Raw genomic sequence first — 13,017 nt, 5'->3', positions numbered from 1 at the left:
GGTATCCTCTTTTTTTTTTAGAGAGAGAAGATGAATATAAATTAGGTTTGTTTAGAGACAAGAAGATTAGTAACTTTTTTTTTTTAAAGAAATAAGTATAGATTAGGTTTATTCAGTGAGCAGAAGCTTGAGAGTAGACAGTGAAGAATTTTTTTTTTAGGGATAATTATAAATAGATTAGGTTTGTTTGGAGATTAGAAATTTAGGCTAAACATGGAAGAATTTTGTTTTTAAATAAGTATAAATTAGGTTTATTCGGAGAATAGAAATTTCAGGTTGAAGTTGAAGAATCTTGTTTTCTTGAAAAAGAGAACTGTAAATTAGGTTTATTTAGAGAGTAAAAAATTAAAGCTGTTATTAGGAGAACTATGCACAAAAGACAATTGAATACTTGATAAATTGCATTATACTATTTTCTGAAAGAAACTTTTTCATCTCGATTTAACCTGAATGTCGCACAGTGGGCTCTTTGAAAATCGTCACTTTCTGTTGCCTCACCTATGGTGTCCTATAGTATATTCCCCTCACAGCATTGTTTGCCCGGTAATAGTCCAAGCACGATCCAATTTTGATCCTTTTCGTCGCAGTTTCCTTTTCCCCGTCCGCAATAATCGCAAACAAACGTCAACGACGATCCTTTATGAAGAACTGGCCCTTTTGTTGCTGGAAAAATCCAATATTCCTTCCCCTTACCCTTTAGAACCGCAACGTATCCGTATTCTTTCGTGAAAATTTCACCATTTCTAATTCAATCTACGCTCTTATCTGTGCCACTTCTTTCGCCAAGCCTCGATTCACTCTACCGTAGAAATTGGGTAAAAAATCAAATTAATTCCTTACAACCTATTAACGCGGGATTCCGCATAAATTTCCGCATTAAAAGCTGGCTATTCGAGATCGTTCCCTCTTAAAGATCGATTGGACCGCTACGAAGTTCAATGGAGAATTTTTCTTCTTCATCTTCTAATTATCGAGATGAGATTAACCTGCTCATTTATACCAATAAATGATTTATCGAGGAGAATGATTTATCCCGTTGTTCAACTCTCAGGTGCTTGAGTGAACCTTCAGGTGATCATTCATATTTCTGACCCTCTCAATTTGAAATTGACCTGTATATAAATCTTTTATGTAATTAAATTGATTGCCAGAAAAATATAAATTTCACATTACTACGTATTTAGGTATATTCCAGTGTATGTAAATAGCGACGAATAAGTAGAATGAAATTTTTGGGTTGAAGAAGAAAAAGTTGGTCCCATATTAGTAATTATCAACATTTTTATCTCCGTACGGTATATAACGTTAAATAAAACTTGTAGTAGGATTTTCAGAATGAAAGGATTTTCTTTGGTATCTGGGAAAAAACACACAAAAGTTTATTTATCTTTCGTCGATACATGTCAAATGTTTGATACAGAATAAATTCGAATAAATCAATGCAGTGTTCGAGCTGTTGCTTTTGCTTTCGGGCGTCCGGCTTTAAGCAGCCGTACTCTCCCGTTACAACATTAACGAAACGGATAAAACGATTTATTGGAATCCTCCGATTTATAACAATTACTATGGAAAGGCGTCCGGTGAGCCTCCTGTACTCTACTCTCTGGAAGGCGACCGGCGGATAGTCCAGCCGTTCTTTCCATTCCAGGAGCGACCCAGGTATAGCTCCCGTACTCTCCTATCACAATATTCAAGTGATACGCGTATGATCGGAGCGTCCACCCGCACTTCTCCTGGTAGGCGACCGGCGGATAGTCCAGCCGTTCTCTCCTCCAGAGAGTGACCCAGTCCCCGTACTCTCCTGTGCTGTAAGGGCGTCCGAAAGCTAGGCTTCGTACTCTCCCACTCTGAAGGGCGACCGATGGTAATACCTCGTTCTCTCCCAGCAGAGTACAGCAAGAATGCTTGTAAATTTATATTTGACCGTTGCTAATGACCGTCGCTAAGTGGCTTCCCGCGCGAAACCGCGGGTCTCCCGCGTACAACCGCGAGTCTACCGCGGATCGCGAGCTAGTTTGTTCCAGAAGCTTCTATCGCTTCGCGATTATTTGATTGACGACGAGGATAGAGAGTCGTCCCTCTCACTTCCTCTCGCGGAATGGAATTTTTGTCGCCGTCTTCGTTGATGGTTGTTACAAACTGTATTTTGCGTTTGGGCTCGGTTTTACGTTCGCCGTCTGGCAGACTTTACTTGCGTTAAACTTAATTTACAATTTTTTTATTTAGGAACATTTTTATTTTTATTCGGCACACGAGAAATTTTGCATGCGGGAATAATTTTTTTTTTTCTAACTGTTTTGATTTACATTTGAAATAAAAGTGAAATTAGACAGCTGGTGTAATTTCCGACGCCATTTTGTTGGCAGATGAACGCGAACGTTGGCCAACTGGCGAACTGCACCGTGACCAGCGATAGCTGAACGTTCGTTGCGCGGTATAATCATTTTAATGAGCCGAAGTGTAGAAAATTAGGTTTAAAACCGGCGTGTGCGCGCGATGGTCGCCTCCCGTCGCCCGTTTTGCGTAATGAAATTTGCGAACCGTTTGAAATAGCGTGCTTTTACACGGACAACGTACCAACAAGCGGTGCGGTTCGTTAATTACGCAGCCAAATGATTATACGCTCACCAACAGCGATGTTTTGACGGAATTCCTGCTTCTACTTTTCTTTTTTCTTTTTTAAAAAAATGTTATTCAACTGCAATTTCTTCAATTTTTTTCTCTTATGAAAGTACTCTTCAACTTACATTCTTTCAATTTGTCCTTCCTTCTTTTAGCAAACATATGCTTCAACTTCAATTCCTTCGATTTTTATTTATTTTGTTTTACAAAAATATACTTGAACTTCAACTTCTTCACTTTCTTTTCCTTTTTTTTTTTTTATAAAATATTCTTAAAATTGAATTTCTTCTATATTTTTTTCTTCTCTTGGAAATACGTTCAATTTTGTGGATTAATGAGATTTTAGAAGGGATTTTCGAACTTTTGAATGTGGAACAGGAAAGACAAAGTAACAGAAACAATTTGGAATAATTTTGATAAAAATACAATTTTTTATTCAAAAATTATAAGCTCTTTTTGGAAATTGTTTATTTCTCCATTCTTGATAAAGTTTCTGTTACATTTTGGGAGTGCACATTAAAAATTAAGATGCCATAAATAATTTGCAAAATGTTTATCTAAAAAATTCTACATGTTTTGTTAATACAAACAACTGAAAATTTTACCCCTTTTAAAGACATGATGTCGCCACCTTACAGGTAACTGGTGGTACTAAAAATTGCAGCAATCGAGATGTTGATAATTGTTATTAGCTTTAATGTTCAATACCATCTGTTGTCAAAAAGGGGAAAATTTTCAATTATTAATTTTTCAGTTTCTGAACGCTATTTTTCGATTTTTTAAAACACCGTTTTAAGCCTAGCACAACAGAAATAATTTTAGATACATTTTCGGCAGATTTTTCAGCATATTTATTACCCTATGATGATACAATTCGACTTTACCATCTGGGATGGTTGGATTGTTTGTAATTCCTAAACTCACCGCTTTATATCGTAGAGGACATAACAAAAGCTCTGATTTTTTACACGATCGGTATTTCAGAACGTTGGACACAAAAATACATTAGGTGCATGAGTCTATCCTGTACTTCATCTGTAATATAGTTATTAACAATTATTCTCGTTAAAATTGTCTACAACAATAAAAGAACCTTTCAAGAAAATTTATATACGAAGAATTGTAGGTGTGCATATTTTACAATACAAATCTTAAAGAATACATATCAACGAAAATAAGTATTAATTTACTATTTTTCATTGTTTAATTTGATTGACTCTAATAACAGCCGCCATTTTAAACCGTTGGAATATACCTATCCTCCGTCACCAATTTTCTGTCCTTGTCTAATAGCTCCTTCATTGTTGTGTATTCCTTGTAACTTCACGCACAGCAGTAGGATTCCATGTGCTGAATAGGTATACATTTTCTGTCCTTGTCGCACATTCCTTCATTTTTAACCTCCTCTATTAATGTGTTCCTGTTAAGTTCGAGAAAAAGTTAAGTTCGAGTTCAGCTCGATGGAGAATTATAATGAAAATTGAAAAGGGTTTGAATGACTCGGATCATGCCTGACGCAGAGGTGCAAGTATTCAAGTGATGTTTATGACATATTGTGTTCTTTGTTGCCCTCTTTCCTTTTCTAGAGTCTTCCCCGTAGAAAAGTCAGATAGTTTTTGACAAATATGCTTGAAGACGATCAGTTTGCTTTCGGACATTTTTTTTTATTTTAGTATAAAAATGTTAATTGCACGAAAAGTTTTCAATATATTGAAAATGTTTTGAGAACTTCTTTAGATTACATAACAGAGAGTATTTTGTGAAAATTTTAAGTGAATTTGATGAAAATTGTAGAAATTATGGACAACATCGACTTTAAAAATGTCTTTCTAAGAAAAATGCATTTAAACTTTCGATTATGCTCTAATGGTACAAAGCCATCGAAATTTTTCATTATATCTTACAAAATATGAACTATCGATTTAAGCAAAAAAAATTTGACCCCTCCTCCCGGCCCAAGAGATGGTACTGTGATTTTCGGAGTTAAAAAATCGATATCTTTTTTTTGCGTTTTCACTCCTTATAACCTGAAAAATATGGATGTAAAACGTTTTATCGAAATTGGATAAATTGTCTAAATAGTGGGTAACCAATAATTCGTATATTCTATCCTTTCATTGTGTATATACTTTGCTTAAGTTGCTCTCGATTGAGTTAAGTATAGAGTGCGTAGAATATCCCAAAAAAGATATTTTCGTGTCATTTATTTTTCAATTGTATTTTTACAATTAATTCGTCAATTCGTTTGCATTTCATAAATGTAATATTTTACGAATTTTCATTAGAATTATTTGCAGTATTAATTTTTTAAGGAATATAACCTATAAATATGAAAATAAAGTCCCAGTTGAAAACTATGTACGTATTGTTTAAAAATTACTATAAAATACTAAAAAGATAATATTTCTAGGGAATATCATGTAGAAAATGTAGAATTTTTTAAAATATTGGAAATGAAGTGTTAATAACAGAATTGAATGTATTTCTATCATTAATAAAGCTTTTGAAATTATTCTTACAATTACTAATAATTAAACACCATTTTAGAATTAATAAATTTTGTATGCTTTTTATTTATATCCTCCTTTCGTATGCATATCGCAGAAAACTTTGTAAAATCATTAATTTGTGTATTCGTGATAAATCATTTGATAAAATCACTTATCATACATCGGTAACAAATGATGTAAACCTTTCTCTTTCAATATAATAGATAACTCGCCAATAACATTAAATATTTCCATTTAACGAATTAATAAAGTCAAACACATTTTGGAATAACAGCACACTTTCACCGTTTCTAACAAATTTTCAATAAACAGTAAAAACAGTTTCACATTATATTTACACATATTTTTTTAACTAGTGGTGTAAAACAGTTTTAATTGTTATGTATCACTTAGAATATAAATAAAACCAATACAGTACAGTGTCTTATCTACATCTATAAAAAATTGGAGGTTAGAATTAGCACTTATACAAAACGAATATAACACTGAGAGAAAAACACAAATGTATTATGTTTGCAGAATGAATCAACGTAAAGTAGCGAAATGAATGACGCTTTTAACATAAAAGACCGCGACATATCTCGAAAGAAACGTCATCAAGCAATCTTCTCTGGCATAATCGATGCATTCGGCTTAGTAACACGATAATTCTTTGAAGATGTCTTTCAGTATACCCATCTAGACACGACTGAACCTGCACCGACTTGTTCAACGAGAAGATTTCTGAATGATTCAACCTGACGCATCGGAAACTCATTTAAAATTCCTCTGAATACTGTTCCAAACAAAAAAAAACCCTGAAATTTCCATGAATTAACGCATAATTTATTCAAAATTAATTAATCCTGCCAGAATAACAAAAATGAAAACTTTTCAATTTTTAAAATATGACCTTTTTAAATTTACATAAACGTAGATAATAAAAAAGTTTTAGAGTAGCCATTATTGATTTCGTAATCGATTAATCGAACGAGAATTTGATCAATCACATTTGTAATTACCTTATTATTTACTTAAAATTATTTCAAACATATTCACAAAATTGAATATTGTTATAAATACATATCGAGTACTCTGAGAATGCCATAACAAACCGTATAACAAAATCTATATCACTTTTTCGCAGTACTATATCTAACCATTGTAAAAGGTGCATATAAGTACTAAAAGTTAAATTTAATAATTGTAATAAGCAATGTTTAAGAATTGAAGACAAATTTTAATACATTTTATTAAATTAAATATGTTTTCTACAGTCAGTTCTTAGAAACACAATAACAGTATTTTGTTACACGTTTATTTTTATAACCCCTTTTAATGCCCGCATCTTTCATTAATTCTACTAATTGTCGGTAGATGGTAGCGCGACTACCATTTCAACTCATCCAAACGACATTTACTTTTTAAATTCTTATTTTTACCAATTTCCCTGTCCAATCAGTAATCGAGATTCAACAACAACGTTGCTTCAACGATTCCTCCTTTAGGACCTTCAACAATTAAATAAATCATGTAACATTAAGGATATATTACAAATAAATAGCTCGACGACTGATTGGCGTATTTCTGCATATGTAACTGTTCCCAAGCAGAAAGGGACAGCCATCTTTTTGAGGAGATGATGCAATCGATGACACATATCGACCGTATCGCTAATCGTCGTTTAGGTCCATAAAACTTCTTTACCGTCGATTCGAGCGATAAAACAGATTAGAAGACGAAAATCGTCGACGGAATCGTTTCTACTTTCGCGATAAATCGAAAATGGTGCCCATCGAACTATAGTCTATCGGATGTTAAGCGAAAGCCGCCAGCTGGGAGTGCTATTTTGAACAAGGCGCGGCGTTGCCGGATCTTCGAGCAAGCAAGTTCAAACACGTGCCCCGTGTTTTGCTCTTGGAAAGAGATAACTGCGTTGCCTGACGAAACAGAATGTTTGCCTTCCATTTGATTCACCGCGTTACTTCCTCGAGCGAACGCGGAACTAAAATTGCAAAATTTCGTACAATATTAACAATATCTTCAATATACCCGTCTGACATATTACTTCGAACATTAAAATCATGTGAATTATTCGAACGAAGAGGGAAACTTAAATCCGGGAACGACCGAAATATTACACGCTCTAATAAGTATCTCATACATCCTCTAACCTAACTCTGAATTATCCTTCCTTTCGAAAGACTACCAATAAAAAGACTTCATATAATTATGCACGATTTTTCCTGTTCAAGTTTCCTGCGCAAGATACCATTTCCAAAAGAATTTCGCGAAGCAAGCTCAAACCTGCAGCACGACAAGAAAGTTCTCTTCAACAGTGAGGACGCGGCAACGTGGCAACTGCGTGAGCCGAGATGCGCGGTATGAATAGCACCGACGTTGATGGGCCGGCCCTGTATCAGGGGCCGGCGGAGCAAAGGACGGGGTAAAAGTTTCCACGGGAGTGGGGATAGGCGGGAAACGCGAGGACGCGAGAGGGGACGCGATACGCTCCGCGTGTGTGGTCGTCTGTGAGCGTAATATAACCGAGGTAATGTTACCGGGCTGCTGTTTACGGAGAGTTTTTGGAAATTTCAGGAGTACATCCAGTTTCCCGGTTAAATTCGAACCGCGGCAAATCGAATCGTCCAATCGCGATAATCGAGCCGCCGCGACGTTACCCATACGTTGCTCGGACATATGCTTCATGAGAATCGAGCTAACGGGACGCCGCACGAGCCTAATATTCCGACGTGCTCGATTTCTGCGCGCGAATCGATTTAAATTCCACACTTCATGGTAAATATGTTGTTTGAAAAACTTCAAACATCCTAAAGCTATTATGGAGTAAGATATTAGTTGAAAAAATTTTCATGCAAATACTTTATGATTTTCGTTCTATGGTAAGCTTACGATGGAGTATTTTAAAGTTTGAAAGGGGAAAAATCGGGGAAAAGCGTAGCACACTCGAAAGTCTTCCGTTTGAAGATTCCCGAGAAACGTCGAACGTGGTGCGGCGCACCAGTGACGGTGAAATTGTAGAGGGGACAGCCCCCTCAAGTCCCCACCACTCTGCTTGTCTCTGCGCGCAACGTCATTGTGCCGTGTGTGGGGCCATGATCGTTGAAGTGTGTGTGCGTCCCTCGAGCCACGGGCGCAGACCTGCCCAGTAAATACGAGGCTTCCGTTCCCCTGTGTACGTTTTGTCGAAAGAGTGCGCAGTAAAAGGAAGGAACAACAGTCTTGTTTCGTACGGCGTTCCGTGTCACCGGCGTGTCCATCATGCCGTTGAGTATTAAGGTTAACCTAAGGGTGACCGGACACTGTAATCAGGGCGGTCGAAAGTACATGGAGGACATGTTCAGCGTGGCCTTTCAATCGACATCGGATGACAAGGATTTGGAATATGCATTCTTCGGGATATTCGACGGTCACGGAGGCGGTGAAGCGGCCACCTTCGCCAAGGAACACTTGATGAACGTAATTGTAAAGCAGAAGAACTTTTGGAGTGATCGTGACGAGGATGTGTTGCGAGCCATCAGAGACGGATACGTGAACACACACTATGCGATGTGGCGGGAGCTTGGTAAGAATCACGTTCACGCCTGCTTTCCCGCTATTTTCATCGTTCTAATCGTTTCTCGTGTTGTTTAAATGCTTTTCCTTGGCGTTCAAGCAAGAAATCGGTGTATCGAGCGTTTTTCCGAGAATTTCTCTCATTGTCCCGCGTATTTCCCCCACCACCTGTGCCCGATTAGGTTAGAATTTAGGTTATGTAATGCGTGCTAACCTCAGAATGTTTGAACTCTGGAAAAAAATAGTTGAGAGAAAATATTCGATGCAGTAGTTGTTTCTGTGATTAATTTGTCGTTTGTGAAGCGAAGAATCGGGAAAGTGTATCGCTGCGCGGTTTCCTAGTGGATGTGAATGTTGAGGATGTACTTTTGTAACAGAGAAGTGGCCAAGAACCGCATCTGGACTACCATCTACGGCGGGGACCACGGCTAGCATAGCCTTCATTCGCAAAGGCAAGATTTACATTGGCCATGTAGGAGATTCTGGGATTATATTGGGTTATCAAGTAGATGGTGATCCACAGTGGCGAGCTAAAGCATTAACCAAGGACCATAAACCAGAAAGTGGACCTGAAATGATAAGGATACGTGAGTCTGGTGGTAAAGTTATTAGCAAGTCTGGAGTTCCAAGAGTTGTTTGGAACAGACCTCGTATAGGACATAAAGGACCGGTTCGAAGATCAACTCACATAGACGAAATTCCTTTTCTTGCTGTTGCTAGATCTTTAGGTACATTTTCTTGGTCATATTACAAAGAAATTTAAAAATGTCTAGGAATTATTAAATAATTAAAATTAATATATTTTGTAGGTGATCTTTGGAGTTATAATTCTGAATTAGATACATTTGTTGTATCTCCAGAACCAGATGTTAAAGTAGTTGCAATTGATGTTGAATCACATCGTTGCCTTATTTTTGGAACAGATGGTTTATGGAACATGTTAACACCACAAGCTGCAGTGGCTATTGTTCAAGCTGCAGATAGACATAATGAAAAACATTTAATTGCTTCTCAACAAACATGTAATGGGGTAGGTTTTAAAAAAGTTTTATTTTATAGATTATGAAATATATAAAAACAGGTATCTAATTATTAATGCAAACAGCAAGCTGATAATGTTCAACTCTGGATAAACCCCTCAAAAAGCCTAGTGGATAGAGCATTAGAAAGGTGGTCATCAAAGAGGCTACGTGCTGATAATACAAGTGTGGTAACATTAATGCTGGACCCACCAGGTCCATCTCGCAGCGAGGTATGTGATAACTTCATGTTTTTTATTATATATTTTTTTTTTAAATTGTTAGAAAAAATAATGCAAGATACTTTTGCTGAACAAATTTGTCTTTTCTTTTGAAAGGTTTTATTGAGTCAAAAGGAATGCGTTTTAACACACCATACTATCCACACACCAGCACCTACAATTGCTTCTGAAAATTCAGAAAAACCTAACTGTAGTCCAGTCACTCCAAGCATACCAAGACCTTCTCCAATAATAAACCATAACGTTGATCTTGCTAGACCTGATTTTTTAAACGAAATTGAAGAGAATAAAACAGAATCAAAAACAGAGAATGTACCGGTTATAGAAAAAATTGACGAAAATGTCGATATAAATGATAAATCAAAAGATGAAACGCACATAAGTATCGTGGAGACTTCTATAGAAGAAAATGTTCAAGTCACAGAAACATCTACTGGAACAGTAGAAAAAGCTGTAGAAGTAGATAGTTACGAATCGGAACCAATTCCAGTGGAAGAGAATAAAAATCTCGAAGACCAGTCGACTTATCAATCAGCGGAAGTCGAAAATAAAAATGATCCTAACATTTCAAATGTGATACACCAAAGTGCATTTTCTAGTGAATGTGATGAATCGTCCACGACTGTTAACGTGGACAACAATGAAAATACCTCGGAGGATATTATCTGTAACGAGAACAAAGCAAAAAGTAACGTATTAAACGGATCACGTCACAAGAAGCAGCCGCATGCATTGTTCCCTACTTTGAGAACGGAGGTGAGAAGCTGTAGGAGGCACAGCCTGAATACACATTCGCGTAACACCCTGGTGAATTCAGGTTCATTAGAAGCGAAGACATACGTAAATTCTAGACTTAAGCCGCGTAGTACAAAAGTGTCTGTGAAGGGTAGTACGGTAGAGGAGGGTGTGAGAAACTCGACGAGTAAAACGAGCGGTAGTGCTATTGGTACTAAACGAAGACATAGTACAATTTCACAGAGTGTAGTTAACGTGGAGGAATCATGCGTGTTACAAGAGCCCTGTATTAAGAGGAGAACGCGTTCCGAAGATCGACCTAACCCCGTTGACGAGAATGATCCAGCAAATCAGACCACAAAAGATGCCAGTAGTAGTTTGAGCTGGCCTGGCGCAGAGTCTAACATAACCCGTTCTACCACTGGTGCTACCACTGTACCTGTACAGGAAAGACTGTCTTCATTAAATACCTTCCAAAGAAACCTGGGAAAAAAAGCGACGCCGGTGAAGGCGATCAGAAGAAGTTCTGTCAAAGGTCTATTACAAAAATTGTGGGCTGCTAGACTTGGTGCAAGAGAGTGGGATCAGGGGAGAAGTAATCGATCAACAAATTGTAACGAGCGAAGGATAAATCAAACTGTGTCTATTATAGGTTCTCCGGATAGCACAACTATTCCGCAACGTTGGCTCAGGTTAGTTGTTCCCTTTTCTTTTATTATTTTTTTTTTTCTCTTTTCTACGTGAAATGTTTGAGCAATGTCTCACGGGATATTTACGTTTCTTCTTCCAGGTCGGATACCATCGCGGCGACACCTGTAAAAACACTACGTTCACGTAATGTAGACATAACTGGTCACACGATATCTGCACAATTAGTACATCAGTACGGAATAGTAAAGCAAAGTCGACTATCTTTGCCGAGTAAATTAAAGCAGTCTAGTAATAATGGATTTCTGCAGTCGAGTAGAGTAAGATCTTCCTCCTTGTCGTCCAGTATGAAGCAAAATGGCGGTAATACTGGCAACGGAGCTTGCTCTACCATTAGTCCCACGAATACACGATGTAACTCTAGTTCTGGAATGGCTAAAAGGGTTAAGTCACCCTATAACCCGAGCGCTAGGTCATTAAGCACGCGATCTCTCATTAAACTCCTTGGGAAATGAGGTAGGGTAATACGATAATTAATTAATATTACTTGTTCACAGGGTATTATTTTCTTACCCTCACCTTGTTTTTTAATTCACTCTCCGCATCGCTTTGTTTCTATAAAAGATAATTGCTGGTTGAAAAAAAAGAAAGCTATATCTTCATTTGTAATATTGCATTTTGTGCTGTAGGCAAGATTTTGTTTCTGAATTTTCTAGGCGTGTCTTGATGGAATTCGGTTTGCATTTTATGGACCAATCGATTTGTGTAAAAAGAAAAAAAAATGAAAGAGATAATCATCGATTTCCGTTGTTTCCTATTTTTGTACACTTCTGACCTCATCTGGAACTGTTTTATTAGTAAATAATGGTATATATATATAGGAATTGTGTGTGAACGGGAGTAACTTTGAAAAACTTTAATAATACTGTTGCTCTGAAATACATGTAACGCGTACGCGTATTCTCCACTCGCGGCGTGTTGTGCCCAATGCTTCTATGGGGTATCGCATTTAAATATTTTTGCGCGATGTCTAAGTAGCGATGCCACTTCTCCGGTCGGGGCCACTGTCACTATCTTCTCTCTAGCCCTCACTGGTGTCGTCACCCTAGGCGATTGGAATCCTAGACCAGTCATGGGCGGAGCTACCACTTTAGGCCTGATCTGTGGTGGCTTTCCGGAGGCAATTCTTTATCTATGAAGTCGTCGAATGTAATACCCATCACTGTTGGATTCACTGCGCGCACTTCTACAGGCAGAATCTTGATCAGTCCTTCCACTAACCCCGCTACATATTTCTGAGCAAAGTTAATGCTCTAATTCTCTGGCTCAGTCAAGTCGTTGAGGTGTAGTTCATCCTGTTCTGGATCACGGAACACATGTAACAGGGTGTAAGTCGAGACTCTTAGGCGGGCGGTCTCTTCGGCCAAGTACTCGATCTTAGTCGGAGCGTGCCATTGTCCCGACCTCACGCAGTGTTCAAAACTACCTGATATTACTGATCCATCACATACTTTGGCCCAAGCTGCGCTCAAATACCAACTCTGTTTTAGTATGTCAAAGTGCCACTGTCGGTTGATTCTAAGTGGGTCGATTACAGTCATTATATTAAATGCTGAACCAAAGCTATTCTTAGCATACCACCCATACAATGGGTGCCTCTTCGAGTTATTGCCGTTTGCAGTGTTG

General features: G+C 37.6%; 1 protein-coding gene across 1 annotated transcript; it reads left to right on the top strand.

Annotated features, from left to right (window-relative positions):
• The first annotated feature begins 8,255 nt into the window (after positions 1-8,255).
• Positions 8,256-11,927, top strand: LOC108580324. Its single transcript, XM_017944051.1, has 6 exons — positions 8,256-8,697; positions 9,065-9,415; positions 9,497-9,717; positions 9,793-9,939; positions 10,045-11,375; positions 11,474-11,927. Exons 1-6 carry the CDS (start codon positions 8,394-8,396, stop codon positions 11,844-11,846), a joined length of 2,727 nt encoding a protein of 908 aa, XP_017799540.1. The 5' UTR covers positions 8,256-8,393; the 3' UTR covers positions 11,847-11,927.
• The last annotated feature ends 1,090 nt before the right edge of the window (positions 11,928-13,017 follow it).

Source organism: Habropoda laboriosa, unplaced genomic scaffold, assembly GCF_001263275.1.
Source record: "Habropoda laboriosa isolate 0110345459 unplaced genomic scaffold, ASM126327v1 scaffold9, whole genome shotgun sequence".
NCBI lineage: Eukaryota > Metazoa > Arthropoda > Insecta > Hymenoptera > Apidae > Habropoda > Habropoda laboriosa.
The sequence above is the reverse complement of the archived record's forward strand: the minus strand, read 5'-3'. Positions and strand labels throughout refer to the sequence as shown.